General features: G+C 45.2%; 1 protein-coding gene across 2 annotated transcripts in view; it reads left to right on the top strand.

The window, feature by feature from the left end:
• Nucleotides 1-19838, top strand: part of RHOJ (ras homolog family member J) — a 92983-nt gene extending 73145 nt beyond the window's left edge. For both annotated transcript variants that reach the window (XM_090034227.1, XM_090034226.1), the window contains 2 exons: nt 5888-5983; nt 7874-19838. In XM_090034227.1, the coding sequence (XP_089890353.1) occupies nt 5888-5983; nt 7874-8020 (243 nt within the window). In that variant the 3' untranslated portion in view covers nt 8021-19838. The remainder of the gene's footprint in view (nt 1-5887; nt 5984-7873) is intronic.
• The last annotated feature ends 1666 nt before the right edge of the window (nt 19839-21504 follow it).

Genomic DNA, 21504 nt, shown 5'->3' with positions numbered 1-21504 from the left:
CTTCCTGGCTGGGGCACATAGCCTATAAAAAGGCACAGGGGAAAACGAGTCTTTGCCAAATGAGGAAGATAATTTTTCACATTTCTAAAAGAATGCTGAAAATAACAGGGAATAGCAATGCACTCATGTATGCCGAGGTTTTTTAGAGATGGATTTACAGGATGGCAGTTCCCTAGACAATCAGCATCCAGCTTGGTGCATCTTTTGAAAGGGCTTAAAAAAATATATCATCTTTTCTTAAAAAATGACTTTATAAAAGTGTTTTCCTCTGCTGGTTGCAGTACCATTGACCTGCTGATTCGACAAGAGCAGGCCTATGATACAGTCATAAAGGGAGCTGTCACTCAAAGGCTTTGCATTTGTTTATTTAAGGACCCAGGCTATTCTGCCCTGACATGCTGCGTTATGACTCCCTTAAGGCTCAGTCTTGCAGTCCACGTGTATACAGAACCTCATTAAGGCCACTGGAAGTGTAACTTGCCCCAAGATAGACAGCTCAGACTCCCAGACTTGATTGGAAGCTGCAGGCAGGTTTTCAAGGGGAGCGATAATAAATATAATGAAGAACTAAAGTCGCACAAGCAACAGGCAACTCAGCCAAACTTCAAGACTCATCTACGGTTTAAAAGGGACATTGAATAAGTGAAAGGGATTCATAGCAATCATACAAATCACAGAGAAGTGGGGCTGGAAGGGACCTCCAGAGGTCATCTAGTCTAGTGGTTCTCAATCTTTTTTATACCAGGGCTGATTTGTAAACATTAATGGCCAGTCCTGACCCAGTGCCCCTCACTCCCAACCCATTACCCCCTACCCCAGCCCCAGCTTCTGCAGTGTGTGGGGCGGGGGGGGGCATTGAGAGGGCCCAAGCAGCCCCTCGCAGGCTGGAGCTCTGCCAACCTGCAAGGGAAAACCATGATTTCCCACATTTTTCTCCTTTAGAGAAACCATGTTTTAAAAGTTTGTTGAGCCATTTTTAAAGTTTGCTTGTGACCCTTGCCTATTGTGAGGGAGCGGCGGCTAGGGGCGGCCGTGAGCTCCCTAGCGCCGCCTACCGTCACGTTAGGGTGACATAGCACCCTCAGAACCTCGCCCGCCACGACTTTGATGGTAAGATATATGATGTGGAGGCTGCCAGTTTCCCTAATGGACGGTCTTGTTAGTCGTCCCTATTCCCAGACGGGTATTTGATAAGCGTCCTGCCTTAAGGGCAATGCGTGCCTCCAAGCCTCCCCCTTAGCACGCCCCAAGCCTCGCAGCTATTCCGGGGGACGCTTGTATGGTCCCTCGCCCCTCGGGTGCCCTTGTTCTCACTCTCGGGCACCGGGGCTCTTCGCCCACCTGGCGCCTCCTTGGGTCGGGCCCCAATCTCTGGCCCGTTCCCCACACCCTGGGCCTATCACGCTGGCGCCCAGCTACTTGCTGGCGCCTCCTGGGTCGGCTCCTCCAGCGCCGCTCACTACCGGCCCCCTGGGCCGGGTTCTAGCCGGCGCCTGGCTAATCGCCGGCTCTGCCTGAGTCTGGAGCACTCTCGCCGCCCTAGCCTCGGCGCCCTCGGGCCGGCTCACTCTCGCCGCCCTAGCCTCGGCGCCCTCGGGCCGGCTCACTCCCTGCGCCCGGATCTCGGGTCTCTCGCCACCCTAGTCTCGGCGCCCTTGGGCAAGCACTACCGCCGCCCTCGTCTCGGCGCCCTCGGGTGGCTAGCTAGGCTGGTCTCGCCGCACTAGCCTTGGCTCAATCGCCGCCCTAGTCTCGGCGCCCTCGAGTGGCTAGCTAGGCTGCTCTCGCCGCGCTAGCCTTGGCTCAATCGCCGCCCTAGTCTCGGCGCCCTTGGGCCGGCACTACCGCCGCCCTAATCTCGGCGCCCTCGGGTGGCTGGCACTATCGCCGCCCTGGCCTAAGCTCTATCGCCGCCCTGGCCTCGGCGCCCTCGGGCCGGCTCACTATCGCCGCCCTAATCTCAGCGCCCTTGGGTGGCTAGCTAGGCCGCTCTCGCCGCACTCTGTCTCTGCCCTGCTCCGGGCCTTGCCCTCTCGGGCTGACTCTGCGCCTCCTGCGCTCTGTCACTGCTCCGCTCCAGGGTTAAACACCGCCCTTCTGGGCTGGGGTCTGTAACCCGCACACTGCGCCTCCCTGGCGCAATACCATGCCCAGCCGCACTGACACTAGTGCCCCCGGCACTGTGCCTCAACTGGGCCCTGGGAACCCCCAAGCTGTTGGGGAGCTCCCCTGAGGCCTCCTCGCTCCCCTACAGCCTCACCCGGTCCTCCGGTATAACTGGAACGTAAACTCAAGCCCTCTGGCTATAACATAAATACAGAGACTCCATACGCCTAATAACTCCAAGCCCCACCAGGGCTCTCAATCCTACCTCCAGTCAGGGCAATCTCGTTCCCTGCATCATTGCAGCCGGTTAGCGCGATGAAGTAGCAGCCACTAACCCAGGCCGCTCAGCTCAGCCGCAGAGCTCCTGCTCCTGCGGCAGCCAGAAGGGAACTGTGTCTCAGGCTCTGGCCTCCGCTGGTTATAAAGGCCAGGCCCCGCCCCCTTCCGGCCATGTGACCACCTGGTTGCCCTGGCAACCAAGCACCTGAGCTGCCTGGGTGATTGACAGCCCTGCCAATCACCCTCACCGTCACGGGGCACCTCTGTGACTCCGTGACACCTATATTCTTGTGACCCACTTTTGGGTCACAACCCACAGGTTGAGAAACACTGATCTAGTCCAACCCCATCTGACCCACAATCATCCTTATCCAAACCATCTTATACAAATCCATAATCTAACCTCTTAGTAAAACTACCATCAACCCTGACATGACATAAGGCATAACACCCTAACCTGCCGTGGGTAAAGCAGGGGACAATGGCAGTCAACATCCCGCTTCCATTAAAGTTTGTTAATATATGCTTAAGAGATCCCAGGTACAGGGCCATGTCACCTGCTACAGAGAAAAGCAAAAACCCCTTCAGTCTATACCAACATAACCATGAGCTAAAATTCCTTCCTGATCCCAAATATGGTGATCAGCCTGACCCCGAGTGAAGAGGTAAGACCCTCTACCCAGAAACCTCTGGCATTCAGTCCCAACAGAAGCACTGGCATGCCCAGCCTTTGCTGCAGCCAACATCCAATGCCTCTGAGGAATACTTTAAAAAAAACCCCAAAAACCTAACACAAAGCAGAAAAACAGGGAGAAGGGATTCCCTCCCGGTCCCATGAGGCAACCAGAAGTGTGGGAAATATCCATAGTACAGAAATACGCAACCCTCAACACGCGTGCCAATTAGTGGCATGAGGGGACATTTTCCTCAGCATGCCAGGAGGTGTGATGAGGAAAATGTTAAAAAATATATATATTTTAAGTTGCTGCTCTGGGCTGCTCCCCATGTCTGTGGTGGTGCATCTTGGAACCTGAAAAAATCAGAGGAGCTGCTCCCACCTATTTTGCAGGTTCCCCTACGCATCCCCCTCACCCCACCACTCGCTGGTCCCTCCTGATCAGCGAGGAGGAAAAACCAGGGTTTTAAATACGGTGCCGTTTTTGCTTCTTGGCCAGTCAGTAACACATTGTGGAGCTGCCATGGCCCCTTGGCCAATCAACAATGAGCAGCAAAAATGGCTCTATATTTAAAACTGCAGTTTTTGCCTCCCCACTGATCAGGAGCAAGCAGTGGGGCACACAGGGGACCCTTCAAGATTAAAGTAGCCACTGTTAATTTGGTTGGTTCCTAATCATGGGTGACTTATAGGGGAGGAAACAATGGGGCATGTCCCCCCCCCCCCCAATTTCCACGAAGGCTGCTGGCAGGGGCCCAAGCGGCTTGTGCCACACTGCTGACCAGGTCTGGAACTGGGGCTAGGGTAGCAGCAAGCAGCCTGAGCCCAGCCACCACACTGTGCAGCAAGCCTCCCCCAGCACCACCTCTGGCACTGCTTCTGTCCCCACCTGCCTGCCCACATTGTTGGGGGCTGGGGAAGGGACAACAAGAGGCAGCAGTGGCCATCACCTCGTGGGCCCAATGCCTGTGCCGTTTGTCCACAAACCTGGATTTGGGGGAGGAGGGGGCGGGGGCAGGGGCGGGGCTCTGGTGGCTGGTCCTTGTAGTTTCTTCCTCCTCTTTCCCTTCTACCTTTTCTCTTTTTTTTTTCCTTGCTGCCTCCCCTTTTTTATTTTCTAACTTGCTCTCCTCTTCTTCCTTTCTTTTTTCCCTCTCTCATCACAATAGGCTTAACAAAAAAGAACACACAACAAAAAAGATAGTAGATAAGTTTTTATTTATTGTCACCAGGGTTAGAATTTTTAGAAAACCTGGTATTTACTGTAACCCCCCAACAGTTATGATTATTAACTATATTAATATGTAGTGCATCCTGCCATGTCCTCCCCCACTCTGATCCAGCTCTGTTTTTCTGGCATACCAGCACTCCAGCACCTCACAAGGTAGGCCTTTTTTTTTTTTGACGCACCGGCCAAAGACATTGCCTACCCCTGCCACAGTAGAACACAGGCATAGCTACACCTAATGGCAATGCCACCTCTTCTTGAACACCTCCAGTCGTGGAGAGTCCACAACTTTCTGGTAGTCTATCCCACTGTTCCACTCTATTCAGTGAAGAGCCACAAGAATGACTTCTTCTCTGAAAAATATGCCCTCCAGTAAGATGAGTAAGAAGCTTAGTCAAGTTCGTTTATCCAAGAGAACGGTAATAGCTGAGATGATAACCTGAAGAGATTTCTGATAGTAAAAGGGTCTTTAGTGAGAAAATACAGAACAAAGCGATGGCTGGAAGCTACATCTAACCCAAGTCAAATGAACTTTTAAGAGTAAACAAACCTGACAAACCAAGGGAACACCTTATCTTGGCTTGTGATGGGATCTCCACCAGTCTTTACTGGATGCCTTTATTTAAAAAAATGCTATACTTTATATAGAGCTGTTGGGCTCAATACCAGAGTATTAGGCAAGGTTCCAGCCCATATTATCCTGGATGTTGAGAAGGAATGATTATAAACAGACAGACAGACGTAGCACCCCAAGCAGAGTTTTCCCTCAAATGGAGAAAGGCCAGGAATAAAGCCAAACAATACACTAAAGATTTTTGGTATTCCTCTTAATTTCATATGTAAGATGATCAGGTACCGTGCTGGTGGGTGTGTGAGTGGATGTATGGACTAAATAAATAAATGGATGGACGGATGAAATAAAGCATTTCGTTTTGAGCTAGTTCAGCACAGAAATGCTTATGTCCAACCTGCCAGCATAGCTCACGAGAAATGCATTGTTACCCCATTTTTCTCCATCAGGTCAGGCCCCCACCTTGACTCGCAGGATGCATTGTAGCAGCTCAATTCACCACAACGCTTCAGTGCTTTCTTGGAAACTCAGTCTAAGCTAGGAACATAAGCCATATGAAAGAATGGGGCCAGAAGGCCACCACAGCAGTTTAGGCAGTCAGATTGAATGGACCCAGAATGATTCAGCTCACCAAGCCAAACTGTTTCAATTCAAGACACCTTGACCTAAAAACAAAATTGAAAAATCAACGTAATTTTTCACATGGGAGATTTTCCTTTTCATAAACTGCATTTTCTGCTATAAAAGTGGTGTTGGAAAATTCCCAAATAGTTTTAATAAATAGAATTAGGCTCATAAACTTCTACAGTTCCCTGGTTTTCTCTCTTTGCTGCTTGGACCAAGAAACAGGAGACAAGAGCATAAGAAGAAATGAGGAAGGGGAAAAAATGTGTTTCTTCAGATGTAATGCGTCTAGCTTAGAGGCAGAGGAGTAGCTTCAAAAAATGTGTGCTAGTAGATTGCAAAACTTGTTTCTTCATATCACAGGAAAGCTGTACTTATGTTGTCTTTATATGCTTACTACTAGATTGACCTTCGTGATGACCCCAAAACTTTGGCTCGACTGCTCTATATGAAGGAGAAACCCCTCACCTATGAACATGGAGTGAAGCTAGCTAAAGAGGTATCACTGCTGCACAAGATCCCAAAAACAGAGACTACAGATAGTCTGGCCACTGCTTTAGTCTATGCTTATTGCTTCACAATTTGATTCTTTCACTTTTTTTACCCTCTCTTGGGCTCAAACTATAACCTCAAACCCAAACTTGCCACTTGCCTTAGCATGTGGTGGTACATTTTCTCTATACGTGAGAAATCTGAACAAAAAGAAATATCTTTGTTTGATTAAAGAACATCCACTGCAGTATTTTACTACATGTAGGAATAGCTACAGTGATGTAGCATATGCTATTTTTCACATCATGATAAATCAGGCTGCACATGCCGGAAAAAATTCATTTAAATGAGCTTATCAGGGCAACCTGTGGTTTTTCTGAACAAAAGGTCACATCGGTGTTCAGCAGAGGAGCGCATTGCACTTCTAAAAATACGAATTTTTACAAATGCCGAGATGTTCCAGTGTTCAAAACAAGCTGGAAAGTTTTCATCCAGGTCAGAGCTTGCCTAAGGCTTCAGCATTATTGGGTTTGGTGTTTTGGACAAATGAATCTCTATGAGAGGGTTGTCAAACTCCCTCTGTACCTCAAGCCAGATATAGTCCCCAGGACTCCTCATGCACCAGATCCACAGGGCAAGTGGCTACAGGGCAAACTTGGTATCAGCACAGCCTTCGCTCACCCACCTGCCACCCATGCCCATGTCCAATGGGGCTCCAGGGCCCTGGATTGTGTGACAGGCTCCAACCCTTGCCCGCCCCACCCTGGCACACCTCCAAATGCCCTAATGAGCCTTATGTTTGACAGCTCTTTATATGGCTTCCTAAAAACTGATCTCAAAAATATACTCTCTCTAGTACTATATGGGCCATAGACTTCTATTTTACAAGATCAGCTTCTCGGTTTTGTAGTTTATTACTGGCCTAAGTAGTCAGAAGGGAAGGTGGAAATGACTATGAAAATATACCTATACTAATGCCTGCAGTATGTGCACCTATATACCTGACTTGTCACCCTACAGACATTGGTTGTGCTGGCCTTTACAGTAAACTCTAATTCACCTATGAGAGAGCTCACCACTGTGGTTTAATTCACTATTAAGCTAATTCCCTATGTTTCCTGTACAATGATAATTGGTCACTACTGGATAATTCACAGTCGTCTTGGGGTGATGAATTAACAGGGGTTTGCTGCAATCAGATGGCTCTAAAGGACCAATCAGAGGCTGAGCACTTGAATTTATCCAAATTCATTTTTGTGGGCTCTGCATTTGCACGTTGTGGACAGAGCTTTGCCTACAGAAGTGGGCAGCTTCCAGCTCAGTAGTAGGCTCCCCTATAAACCCTAATCTGATACTGCCCCTCTACACGGAGAAGTGTACAGAGAGACATCGAAAGGCAGCATAGTTGGGCTGTGTTTCTTGGCTGCGCTGCCAAGAAGCCCTGAGCCAATGCCTCCCGGAAACCCTCTGGGTCTATGTGGATGCCAGGTTGCAGGGGCTGAATTCCCAGCTGCTTCTGCTCAGAGAAACTTACTACTCAGTGCAATATTTCCTAGGAAGCTCCAAACTGTTATGCCCAGACCTTCTCTTCCTGGGGCAACCCAACCTACAGACACTTACTCGTTCCAGTTCTCTCTGGGTTTACTGTTTCCCCCCCACTGTCTCCCTTCCAGTGGGTCTCACAGTCATCCCACACTAGGAAAGAAGTCAGGTGTAAGTCAGAGCCGGGACCTAAATCGCACTTAAAGCCTTGGCTCATTCCATGTCGGGGAATTCTGTGCATACAACAATGGCAAGGTCTGACACTTATATGGGTCGTAAGCATGTGTGTCTCCTATTCCCCTGTTCTCCAAGCTGTGCATACTTACAGTCTCTTTCTCTCTCTCTCTTATTTAAGATTGGAGCACAGTGTTACTTGGAATGCTCAGCCTTGACACAGAAAGGTCTTAAAACAGTCTTCGATGAAGCAATCCTCACCATTTTTAACCCCAAGAAGAAGAAAAAACACTGCATGAAGTGCCATGGCTGCTGCACAGTTGTATGAGGTCACTTGAGAAGCAAAGCAAGGCAATGCTGATGTTCAGTTAAACCACGCAGACTAGACTGTCAACGAGCGGCGCACACAACTTTAATGGGGAACATGACCAGAAAGGAGTCCTGTTTAATCATATAGGATTCCTCCATTCTGTGAAACCTCCAAGCTGTACCATGGTAGGCCAACTAATGCTTATTTGCTTTCCTAACCCTGCGGAGCTATCTGCAGCCGGGTCCCACATTATGCTAGACTGCAGCTGAGCCAGTATGAAACACGATGCCTGCTAACGGCCAACTCTATGAATAAGATGAAGGTTCTGTGTGTAAAATTTGAAAGACACTATAATGGAACCAAAAAAACCTTCATTTGAGGCCTTAAACACGAGTTGATCAAAAGTATGAAGCTACAATATGTAGGAATTGAATATGAATGGATCAAAAGCACACAAAGTTCTTTCAAGGTCTAATATGCAAGATATACATTATGAGCAGGATATACTTTCAAATAATTTTTCTTTATAGAAATATAGGATGGGGGGAGGGGACTTCCCAGGCCCCTAAGTCCAGACCAATATATTTGTTAATTTCAGGATATACTTTACTTTGTCTACATAAATGAAAATGTCGCTTTCATGTTAACATAGTCGATATCAATCTATCACTGCACTTGGACTATCAGCATTGATCAACATTTACCTCCAGACTTAAGGAATGTTCTTTTTATTAAAAAAAATGCAGATAACTGTATTCATGGAAATGTACAGGCTGAGCCATCTTTTCAAAAGCTGGGAGAGGGGAAGCAATATTAGTGAAAAACATGAAAACAAAGAAATTGTGTTACCAAAGAATATCGTAATAGATGGGAGGTATCAGCGTGGAAGCAAACTCGGAACGTTAAAGGGTTGCATTTGTAAATGCAGTTGTCCGCTTACTGTATAGGCCAGGTTGATTTCCACACCTCCCCCAGCTAATGAAGACAAAAACAGACAATGCCAAAGCTCACGCTGATTTTAAGTGCTTTACAATGATCCAATTGCCTTATATGAAATAGCTTTCTAAAAATGCTCTCATGGAAAGTAATTAACTCGAATGGAGTTTCAAGCATGTCTTAATGGTAGTCGTCTCTCTGCTAGTCACTGTTTCAAGGGGTTGTTGGGGGGTTTTTTCCTCCCATGCTCATTATTCTACATGCACCATTTAAGGTATAGTGTGGGTCTGATACTCAGGAACTTTCTTTCATGCAATTTGCAGAATGATGTGCTGCAGCATGTAGTACTGAAACAGGAAACCTAAATCTTAAGGGAATGAAAGCTGGCAATAAGCATTCTCTGCTGTTGAATAAAGCGTGCCTTTTCACTGCAGCTTCTCCAGGGAGCCTGTTGTTTTGCACATCACAGTACGATGCTGTTACGATACAGACATTGAGAGATGAACTTTAAGGGTGTCTTATTACTTGCATCTGCCTACAGGTACCCTGGAAATGCCCATGTAACTGTCTTGTTATGGATTTCATTTCTGATAACGCCTCTCCCAGGCATAACATTTCAGTGCTAGCACATCCGTGTTTCTAGTCTCAGAATGTAAATCCCAGACAAAAGCAACTTCCAGAGTTGAAATTTCTAAATAGCGTTTGAATAAATAATGTTACTGTACCCTATCACCCCAGGGAAGTAACGGCAAGAGAACAACAGAATCGCCTTTGCCCTGCCATTACTTGGAATAGCTAGCACTCTCTTTTTGGAAGTCCTGCCCTGTGCTCCAGCTTGCACGGGGCAACGGAAACCCTCTGCCATGAAGGGAAGGTTATGGGACCAATCCCATGGAACCAGTGGGATTTGGAGTAAGGCCTGTAGCAGTAGGCCGAAAATAAGCAACAGCCTAGATACAGGGCTTGACTCTACACCAATTAAATCAAAGGCAAAACTCTCTTGTGATGATGATGCTTGCAAACTTTGTGAAACAGATAGTTACAGCAAGGGCACCCAAAATCAGTGGGAAGCCACCTGTTGTAAATATAGTGGTAAACCACTCGATTTCTGTTCAGTAAATGCAACTCATTCTCCCCTACAGCCCCGTGAAGTTTGTGTTCGCTGTGCTATTGATCTCAATGGGAGTAGGGTCAGGCACTCCCAAACTGTACATGAGTAGAGATCACCAAATAGCTCTTCTATACGAGCATGGCCAGGTGAATTTGCAAAGAAGGGCATTTTATTATAACAGTGCCTGGTAAAACTGCACTAACCATCTTTTCCTTATGGTGCGTTCACTTGGTTGAAAACGTAGTTATGGTAAATCACAGATGCTAAAGAATGTCTGGAGATGTCCTTACAGCTCAGGTATATGTCCCTAATAAGCACCCATAGCTGTTTCACTGTCAAAGAGATTCTCTTTAAATATGCTAACAGAAAGGTTTGGGAAAACGTGGCTTAGGTGGAGCGAGAGCGCAGAGTTAATGCAAGTTACTTTTTCATAAAGTTTCCTTCAATGTGAAAGGACCGGTGGCTTGAAATTAAGTGACAGCATTAATTTCAGACCTTTAAGACTGGAGCACAGTGTTGCCATGCAACGCTGCCATGCGGTTAGATGGTACACAGGATGCCAGTAAATTAATATGAATATAAAGATATCCGAGGAGCAACCAGAAAGTTCAGACAGAATGGATATATGAATACTTAGCAAATAGTTTACTTACCTACCCAAAGCCTACTGAAATTCTGCAGACACTGTATCTCAACTTTAGAGATGACCCAGGCTCTGGCTGAGGTTGGCAGTTGATTTCTATGGAAGTAAATTGGGATGCTTGTTTTGTTCCCTGTGACTTGCTAGATGCAGAGTACATACTTGCATAGAAGCAAGGTAGAAATAGATGCCAGGTCTGTTTTAGCTGAACTGCAACACAAGCCCTAAGGTGGGGGCTGCCAGATATTTTTATAGCTTCTCCAAATGAAGAGAAAACAAAATTCTAGACTGACAGCTCAGTTTAAGACCTAATGAGAACATTGGAAAAGTGCAATACAATATTCTCAGCATACATCTGAGGAAGCCACAAATAACCGAATGATAGCTTTTGTGGGCTGCATAATATCAGTGGTGTCTATTATGACATATGATAATTCAAAAGGAAATCAACATCAATTTCACATAAAAAGGAAATTGCAACTTGTAACATTAACATAACTGGAGTAGTTTGCAGAAATTAAATAAAAAGAGACTGATAGTAGAGGCTAAAAGGCTAATGGCTCAGTATATTAAAAATGCAGAAACTTCTACAAATTGTAATGGAAGCAAGTAGAGGAATATTATTTAGGAAAAAGAGTATTTTAATTAATGCAAGGCAAGACATTTTTTACACTTACAGAGTGAAATAAATCAATTTGGCTGGGTGACAGATTTATAAGTTAAAGAAATACATGCAAGATGCCAATGACCAAAATTTGACCCTCCTCAAAAAAGAAATAGCCTTTGAATTCAGTGTATTTTTAGTTCCATGCCATGGAGAAGGAATGTTTTAAAAGCAGCCACTCTTTATGTAGGTCCTAAAGGCCTCTTTAATTACTCCTCTAGTGTTTTCAAGGAAGTACATCACTATGTACAGAGTAGCATTTATGAAAGCAGCTACCCAGTTGTATAACTAAATTAACCTTTTGCAATGAGAGCAGCTCAGCTTCCACAGGCAAAGATAAGCTTTAGAAGCACAAACTGATGTTCTTCCCAAATACCGTACACAGAGATAAGGAGATTCTTTGAAAAATCTAACCAATAGTTAATTGTGTTTTTCTGTTACAAAGACAGCAGACGACAGCACCGATGATGCTAAGGAAGAAACAAGGGAAGGAACAGAAACAGCAGATCATTTTCAAGCACCATTAGAAACAAAATGAAACTATACAGGTTTTCCCAGTGAAAGCAGACAGGTCACCTGGTCTTAAAATACTGAGAGCTTGTAGCTTCCCCTGGAAAAGAGGTTCTGAATTGATAACAAAGAAAACGGTATTTTAAGGCTTAGGAGAGTAAGTAAAGAGTTACCGCTCCAGGAAACTACTAAACAATGACCCTTTTACTCAACTGATACCAGTGCCTTTTCCGAGATAGCTGCTGCCTTCATTAATATAGCCAACTATCATTTCAAATGCATTTAAATATCAAAGGAGCATGCTAGATCCTAGCAAACTCATCTGCCTTGGCCTGTTTTGAAACCTTGGTATTCTACAAGATTTGGTTTTAATTCGTAACTGAAGGGAGAACAGGGTTCTAGCAAAGGACCAAAAACCCCCAAGAAACCAAAACCCCAAAACAAAATTAAGCCTTTCGATTACACCAGGTCTATTCCAATGCAGTATGTATATCATGTAGGCTACGACACCACTTGCATACAGTGTCTAACCAGCCCTGCATGTTCACACTTCCAGGCTGCTCCAGGGCAGCCAAACTGAGGGCTGACAATCCAGACCTTAATGCCTGAGCTAGGAGCCTGCATGCATTTCATTGCTCTGCCTTTCAGGACACGTCTACACCATACCAAGCAAAGGTGGAGATACTAGCCAGGGTAGGGCATGCCCAGCAGAGTAGTGGCTAGTCTGGTCCCAGAGCCTGAGCGCCTGGGTTTCTCAGCCCAGCACCGTTCTGCACTGCGTAGACATGCCTTTAAATGCCTTCTGCCACAGGTAGCATTAAACATGCAAAGTACCATCTGTTACCCCAGATCAAGAAACCAGATGTTTTTCCCATGCTTTATCTAAGGAAGGTACAAAGCTAAAAAAGCACTGAAGTCAGTACAAGTCTTTCCTTTGACTTCAGTGAGCTTTGGTTTCAACCCTAAAAGCCATTAATAATCCAGAAACTGAACTCTAAGCATTACTCAAGAGCCAAGACTTGGCTACACTTGCTTGCACTACATTGCACCTCATTTTTCAAGGAATTCTCTCAACTCCAACTTTCCCATGGCCTGTTCCACGGGAGTAAGAGTGGCAGGATCCTCAGCCAACTGTCCTGCTATGCAGAGAAGCCCATTTAATTAATTCCTGAATCAGTTATGTTTGGCCATAAACACTTGTGGTTCGCATGCCAAAAAGACAATCAATTTGCTGTAGGTCCTTCCCCTTCTTCTGTAAGCAGCGCACTCAGCACTGCGATCTGTCACTTCTAGTCCCTGGTAGCAAAGCCCCAACATTTCAGCAAACTTCTGGAAACAAAGTAGTGAATAAATGTGGAACGGGCTGAGGCAAAACCAAACCCCTGACTTTTGACCCTGCCAAACCAAAGCAAACCAGTCCCAATAATGGATGTCTTAGTGCTGCCTTGAGCAGTTTTAGGGTTGTAACGAGCAAGTGGCTACATCTCATTGCGGAAAAAACTACCTTTTGTGCACAGCAGCTGTTTCAGTCATCCAGGGCTCTGCTCATGGGGTGCATGTACTTTACATCACACTGATAGTAATGCAGGCCTTGAACAAGATATTTGGAGTGATCCTATTTCTCTGGGTAACCAATCTGAGATCCCAGTCCTCTGCATTTTAGACCTGCTCGGAGCTATCTCAAGTTGGAGACCCAGGGAGTGAGGCATCCACAGTCACTTGTCATATCTGAAAATATAGGCTTTTTGCAATAGGAAACTTCAGCTATTGGTGACCACCCAGCAGTACATCCTTGGTGCAAGCTGCAATATGTCACTAGAGCAATTTAAGCCTTGCTTGAAACTAGGGGCAGCAGCACTGATACAAAACATGTTTTATAGCTTAGCCCTTCAGTAAGACAGCTATAAGCTGTACTGGCACAAGCACCAACAGCTGCAACAGATGGCGAGGACAAGAGCTGTGAAAAGTTTGCTGTCTGTTTCCATAATCCATCTCCCCTCATTATCACATCAGCCAGCTATGCAACACTGGCAGCATAGAGGAAGGTTCTATAGGGAAAAACTCTTCAGCTGAGGTTTCTAGTCCTGCTGGCTGCTGCTACCTGAAACATTTCTCTCTCCGCACTGGATGATGCTCATATGCCCAGCTCAGCCCTGTGTTTAGTCATAGCTCCTGGCCCTTTCCACAGCTTTCCACTGCAAAGGGGGAACAATACAAGTACTTCATCTGGCTCAAAGCTAAATTAAAATGTCTCTGGTTCTTGTTTGCAGTGAATTAAGTTTGTTTGCAAACACATTTGCAACATAGCATCAGAATAATGCAGCATACCCTCTTGACGCCATGTAAATTATTTGTTACACAGATGGTAGAATACATGCATCTAATTTCACCCGTTTTGTTCTTTATATTTAAGTGTCCCAGGAAACTTTCTGTCATGTTTTAAGTGCTGGTTAAAAATTTGTCAGTGACAGAACTCTCCTGCTAAGTACAGACAATCAAAAAGATTGAATTAATTCAATCTTTGCAGGTTAGTCTAAGATGCACAGATCGAACCAATAAGCAAGTGGACAGACGTTCCCTTTTGATTCCAGAAATGCAGCCACATGAGTGCAGTGGCCCAGGCCAGAAGCCACGGGAGGCTAGAGCATGCCCCTCTGCTCCACTGGAGTAGAGAGCTTGGGCCAAGGCTAGCCCACCCATCCTCTAAGTGAGGGTTTGCAGGGGATGTGCAAAGCATCCTGGGATGCTGGGGGACTGAGAATTAACTTGAATCTGTAGCAGATCTGGGACAGAAGTTCAATAAACCAATTTAACCTAAATCAGTTAAGTCTGATACTACATCTATCCTGATTTATCTTACACTGGTTTCAGCCATTTTGAAAGTGGTTTCTGTGCACTTAACTTCTGTGTTACAGATGTGTTACAGATTTCAACTGGTTTCCAATCACTTATATTGGTTTATGGGCAATTTCTGTCCCTAGCCTCCTGGTTTGTAGCTCTAACAGGAGGAGAACAGCAGTTCTTCTAACAGGAGGTAAGATCAAAGCAAACTAGGTCAAAGACACTTTCTAGGGATATCTGTACCCTGTGTAAAAAGGAACAAAAAATGTTATCAATGCAAATATTCTTAAGGGAATAAAGACCCCCCTGAAATCAATGGGGAGGGACTCATTGTTTTCCAAGGCGCCAGTCTGCAATCTGAGTTCTCATCCTAAAGCACAGTGAAATTAATCAGGAAGAGACATTTTTTTTGCACAGTAAAGATGGGGTTAAAAAGTTAATTCGGAATAATGCATCCAGTACAAGAGTAGAATTTACTTTTCTACGTTAGGCAGACTTTCTGGAAACACAAAAGTCAAATTCGGGAGGCATAATCTGTAACTCTGGGCCATAACATTAAGTTACAGTATCTAAGGAAGAGTTCAATAAATATGATGAATAAAAATGCTTTCCATATATATTTTTTAAATTTTAGTTAGAATTTGTATCTGTCATGAGGGGAAATATAAACTTTCCTATGTACTTCTGGGAACCCAAACACAACAGCAGTAAAAGATAGTACATAAAACATCTTATAAGCCAAAACAAAGTTAACAAATTTAAATACCCAAACTGGAAAAAGGAGGGGGGAGGGGTGAAAGTCCTTTTGATTTTTTTTTTAAAGTCTCTTTAAATAGGAGGTTGCCAATTAACTTAAAGAACATTGATAGAATCATTTCGTTAGACATCTTTTACTCCGTGGACTAGAATACAGTCCATAACTGATCTTCTGATTCAAATATACTCTCTTTTGAGTTATTATTGCTCCTTCAGGAGCTAATGGAAAAATTCTATGGGAGGCAACGGCCACGTCTACGTGAGACACTGCACACACGTTAATACGCAGTCATTTAGTACTTGCATATACAAGTGGCTTTTTAGTGATGCTGACTGCACAGTAGCTCATTACTACTGTGCAGTAGCGTCACATCATGCTTCATAATTGTGAGCTACTGTGCAGTCAGCGTCTCCTGAAGGCACAGACAATGTGGAGTGATTTGAACACTTTTAAGCTTTTTCTCCAATTTTTACACCTATAGGCCATCAAACTGTTGAGGAGATGGACACAATGAGCCAGTTCCATCCCATTTTCTAGCTATATCCAAGAGATTCCATCATTGCCAATGAAGAGCTGAAATGACCTGATCATATAGAAACGTATAGACACTCTTTTCTTGTTATTTATAGTATAACTGTACTGCAATTTTCCTTCCCCATCACCGCTACCTAGTAAATCTGTATGATTCAGTTAGTCTATAAGGTACCTCTCTACCCTGCTTTATGCCTAATAGATCTGTGTACATCCAGCTGAGAAAAATACCATTATTTTTATTTTATAATTTTCATCTCCAACAAATTTTATTAAAAAGTGCCAGTGTTTAAAAAGAAATCTTTTTGATGGAAAACAAAAAAGTTTTTGATAAAAGATTCTGGTCTCCAAAAATAAATAAATAAATAAATAAATCACAAAATAGAAACATATTTTTAGGTTTTGGCTTCTGCTTTTCTATCCAAACACAAAAAGCTTTTCCAAAATGAAAATTTATATGAAAACAATGGTTTTGATCCAAAAAACCTGAATACTTTTCATCAAGAAAATGTTTCAATGAAAAGACTTTGTTACACATTAATTTTAGGCAGCTCAGGGAGTAGGGGTGTGAGAAATGGGCTGTATTTGATTTGGATTTGGATCTGGCCTGAATCAGGGACGGTGATTTGATTTGTTGATTTGGATCACAGTCCCCGATTCGATTCGGCCAAATCTGAATCTGAAGATTCAATGCTGATTCAGAGAATCAGTGACTGGGCCATAGACACAGCTTTAAATGTTTTTCTTCATACTTTGAGGTACCAGGCATGGCTCATGAATGCTGCGATGCTGGAGCATCCCACAGGAGTGTGGGGATCCCCTGGCGTGCTCGGTGGTGAACTAGAAGTGGACTGGGAGTACTTCTAGTCCACTTCCAGGTCTGCCAGGGAGCGCACCAGGGGCTCCTGCACTCCCCCAGCTCAGTGATCAGCCATGGGGGGACCCCAGGTGCTCTGCCAGACCCAGGAGGCACCAGTTGCTGAGTTGGGGGGACCATGGTGGCCCCTCCCGTGTGCTCCCCAGTGGACCCAGAAGTGGACCGGAAGTGCTTATGGTTCATTTCTGGATCTGCTGCTGAGCATGCTGGGGACCACCCTGCACTCTTGTGGGATGCTCCTTGTGCCCCACCATCTCAGCAGTCACGAGCTGCCTGGTACCTAGAGGTATGTAGAAAAAACATTTAAAGCTGTGTCTATAGCCAAATACCTGAATCTTTCTGAATCTCTCCAAATCAATTCGGAGGGTTCTGATTTGATTCAGAGAGATTAAAGGGTCTCCTGATTCAATTCGATTAGGAGAGCCGGCCACCGAATTGGGCAGAATCTCCACCAAATTGAATCAGGGACCAAAGCTTTGCACAGTCCCGTCAGGGACCTCCTAACCCCTGGACTGTCCATACATTACAACATGTAAACTAGTTTTAAGCACCCTTTAGGCATCTTAAAATTATGCCATTCCAGAGGAATAAGCCACCTAAGTTTCAGTCCTGCAGCAAGTCAGGATGTAGTGTCCCTTTTCCCCATTCTCCTCTTCTGTGTGGACAACTCACAGCTGTAGCTTCTGTTCAGCCCCTGCTGGCCATCCCTCAAGTGGCAAGTCACAGCCGTGCAGGTTGGGGACAGTCAGACAAGGTTTTTAGCGTCAATATGTAACTACTCTAAACTCAAACTAACACTAACACCAATCAATAACTGAAAAACTATAACAAGGCCCAAAGATTTCTGACTTGAAATCCCTCCTCCAGCCTTATCTCCTCGTTTTGTTTTGCTTTTAAAACACAACTGACCTTCTCCTACATTGTCTGAAGTTTCCTCTTTTATTCTTAAGACTGCACAAACAGAAGAGTGGAAGGACACTGTGCAACACCCAACCCTGCAGCCCAGGGACTGCCTTTAGTGAAATTAGATGGGACCGAGTCCAGTGCATGTTTTGTCTAGGTAATGCCTGCATGATGTGATCCACCATGTCCATGCCAATAAAAGCCCCATGTAAAACATCAAATCAAAGCAATAGGGGAAGGAAATCAAAGTGGCACTAAGGGAGGATCCAAGGCTTCCTTTGTGGCACAGCTACCAAAAAAGCTGGCTCCCACAGAGCTGGAATTGAGGCCCAGACTGTCTAAGGGCTGTAGGGGCCTCTCTCCCAGTAAAGTGAAAACTTTAGAGAATCTGGACCTTAGGGCTTTAATTCAAGCCTTTTCACTTCTTCAGTTCTATGAGTTTGGGGTTTAATCCCTGTTGATTACCAGGATGAAAATAATTACATTACAACATTTTTCCAAGACGGAGTTGTGCCTTGCTGAGGTTGAAACTGGATCCATTGGCATCATATGTGTTTTGCTTCACTGTATTGTGCACTTCTAGGCCAGGTTCTGGACATACTTGTGTACTTGGTTGGCCAGACAAGAGTTTAGACCACTTCTCTGAGGAACTTTCACTTTGATTCAAGGTTGATTGCACTGTAATTTATATCTGTGTAACTGGTCTTCAATCTGTAGATCTCAAAACGTAACTGACAATTCGATTTTTTTAAAACGGTTTCTATCTGGGGACTGTGCCGATGGTTTGTTTTAAACATAACAACCCATATTCATCGCAGGATTGTCGTGCTAACGCTCCATCCTAATTCCACATTCCCACCATATTTGCCCAAAGCTGGTAGCTTCCAAAGCAGTGCTAGAACTGCTCCAGTGCATGCAGCTGCTACGGCTAATGCAGGTGATGATAGGTGGGAAATTAGAACCTAAACTTCTGTCCATGCAAACTTTCTTTGAATTAAATGCATATCTTTTTATTGAATGAAGAGTTAGTTACTTTGGAGAAAAGGTGCCTTGGCAGAATTCTGTTATGAAGAGGTTTAATCTCCTCTTCACTCCTGAGCAGAAAAGGTCTGGGGCAGGGAGAAGAAGTTATTAGGTGGGGAGAGTGTCACAGGACGGATTTTGAAACTGCTCCTCTCAGCAGCGCTGCAGTTAAAGACAAACATGAAGGGACCATAGTGAAAATTTTGACTTGCCTTAGTTAGGGTACGCCATGATAATAGGGATGACAGAGGGCCACCTTGAGGACACTGAGGATACGTAAGAGGAGGTAAGAGTGAGAGGATGACAGCACTTAAGGGCTCTCTGAGTATAAGGGGCACAGAACCCAGTTTCATCTATTTTGTTACTGGAGCACTTGCTATGTAAAAACATTTCACTGAAACCTGAGGTTCTCTCCTTCCTTTGATCACAATGCACAAAAGAGTTTTCTTTCCCTGTTTCCCCTTTATATTCTAGCAATGGTGAAAAAATTTATGGTAGTTACATTTGTTCATGAAGTAAACATAATGCTATGATTGCAAAGCAGAATCTAGCATATTGTAAGTCATTTTCTTAGGAGATAGCAAGTTAAGAAATCCAGGGTATGCTTTACTTTTTACAAATAACTGAATAGTTGTACAGTATCTGCTAACATTTTTTAAAGGCATCCTATATGCAATGCAGCTAAGTTTCTGGGGCTGGTAAAATAACAGAGGATTAGCCTTAGGGTGTTACGTTCAACATTAAGGTAACATATCTGTTCTCAGTGAAGATTCAGAGTGTTTCAAAACTCAAAGCAGAGCAATAAACTTTAAATCAGGAAAATATCTTTTTTTCTAGCAATCAGGTTTTGCATATTAAAAAAAACCTCATGTTAACAGTGTTAGTTTTTTTTTATTTCAAGCACGTAATTCTGTATGCTTTTGCTTACCCTCTTATAAACATGTAATTATTGTATATTATAGCAGTTCCTTAATATCTTCTATTGTACATAGTTTATTTTATATATTTACTAAATAAATGCATTACTAAGTGGTTTAAAGGTATCATTTGGAAAGGGTATCTATAAAACAGTCCTGTGCCTCTATATTTGTTTTCCAAGATAAAAACAGACTTCAGTTGATTATAGTTTGAAGGACATTTCAAGCAAAGTGTTATATGAGCAAAAAGAACCAAAAACATATCTAGGGTTGCAACCAAAGACTCCACAACCCGTTCTCTCAAGGTCCCCTCACAACCTCACTTACACTTGGAACAAGACAGGCAACAATACAGCAGTTTATTTGACTCCAGGGATAGAAGTTCTTAGGGAAGACAGACAACAGCCTATCAAAATCCTACGTAGGATCTAGGAAAACAGAAGTAGATGCGACTTCCTGAGACATCACTGTGTAGTGCTCCATTATCGCAGGCAATGATGCCGTGGTCATTTCCTCCAAAGTGTCACGGTGCGGGGCCCTATGAGCGGCCGTGATCTCTCTAACGCTCCCTACCATGCCAAGTAGGCAATCCAGCACCCTCGTTCTCGCCTGCCACATCTTTGATGTTATCTAATTTTATAATGGAGGCTGCCTTTTGTCCCCTTGGACATGGTGCGCTCGTTTATCCTGGGCCCTGTTCTGTATGGACTGACTTGGTACACCCCAGCCTTATGGGCTATGCGTGGCTCCAACCTCCCCTGTACCACGCCCCAAGCCTCGCAGATGTCCCGGATGTTATCTGGTTGGTTTTCCTTTCCGCGCCCACACTGGCACCCCCTGGGCTTGTCATGCAGCCGGTGCCCACCCGCTGGCGCCCCCCGGGTTGGGGCCAATGCCCCCTGAATATCATGCCCTCTCTGGGCTTCTTGCCTGTGCTCCCCTCCCTGAGGCTCCTCACCTCTGGGCACACGCCCTCCCTGGGCTCCTCGCCTATGTGGCCCCTCTGGGTTTCCGCCCACACTGGGGCTTCTTCCACGTGTGCCCTCCCTGGGGCTTCGCCTCGCAATTGGGCTTCTCTTCCTGTATGCCCTCCCTGGGGCTTCTATTCCTATACGCCCTCCCTAGGGCTTAATGCAAACACCCTCTGGGCTTCTTGCCAGTGCCCACTCTGGTGCTCCTCACAACTGGGGCTCAGGTGGCCGTAGCCGTGCCTGGCCCCTAAATCCACCGTGCCCCTTTCGCAGGGCTGGGGTCAATGCCTCTCAATACTGTGCCCTCCCTGGCACCGGGGTCCCCACACTGCCGTGGAGCCCCACTGAGGCCTCCTCCAACCCCTATTAGCCTCACCTGGTCCTCCGGTGGTATAAAACTACAAACAGAAAACTCAAGCCCCTGGGCTACAACATAAACTCTAAGCAACCTGGCTAACTCTCATTCAACTCCCTACCAGGGCTTCCTCCACCTGGTATCCTTGACCAGAAGCTGCTCATGCCATCAGGCTTCTCTACTCTGCTTGCTCCCGCAGAGCTCCTTCTTCCTTGGCTGCCAGAGGAGAACTGCCTGGTGGGCTTCAGCCTGGGCTGTTTATATACTGCAGGCCCTGCCCTCTCCCGGTCAGCTGACCCCTGTGGTTGCCCTGGCAACCAACACCTGTCCTTCTATAGAAGCAGGCACTTCAGTGCCCCTGTGACACAAAGATGAGTGACAAAGTGATGCTTTATATTCTACCCAGTCAAAGGTGAGTCAGCAGCACCTCATGGTCATAAGTGCCCGGGGCTGTAAATGTTTCTAA

This window comes from Crocodylus siamensis, chromosome 2 (assembly GCF_052110815.1).
Source record: "Crocodylus siamensis isolate JL-2025a chromosome 2, ASM5211081v1, whole genome shotgun sequence".
Taxonomy (NCBI): domain Eukaryota; kingdom Metazoa; phylum Chordata; order Crocodylia; family Crocodylidae; genus Crocodylus; species Crocodylus siamensis.
The sequence above is the reverse complement of the archived record's forward strand: the minus strand, read 5'-3'. Positions and strand labels throughout refer to the sequence as shown.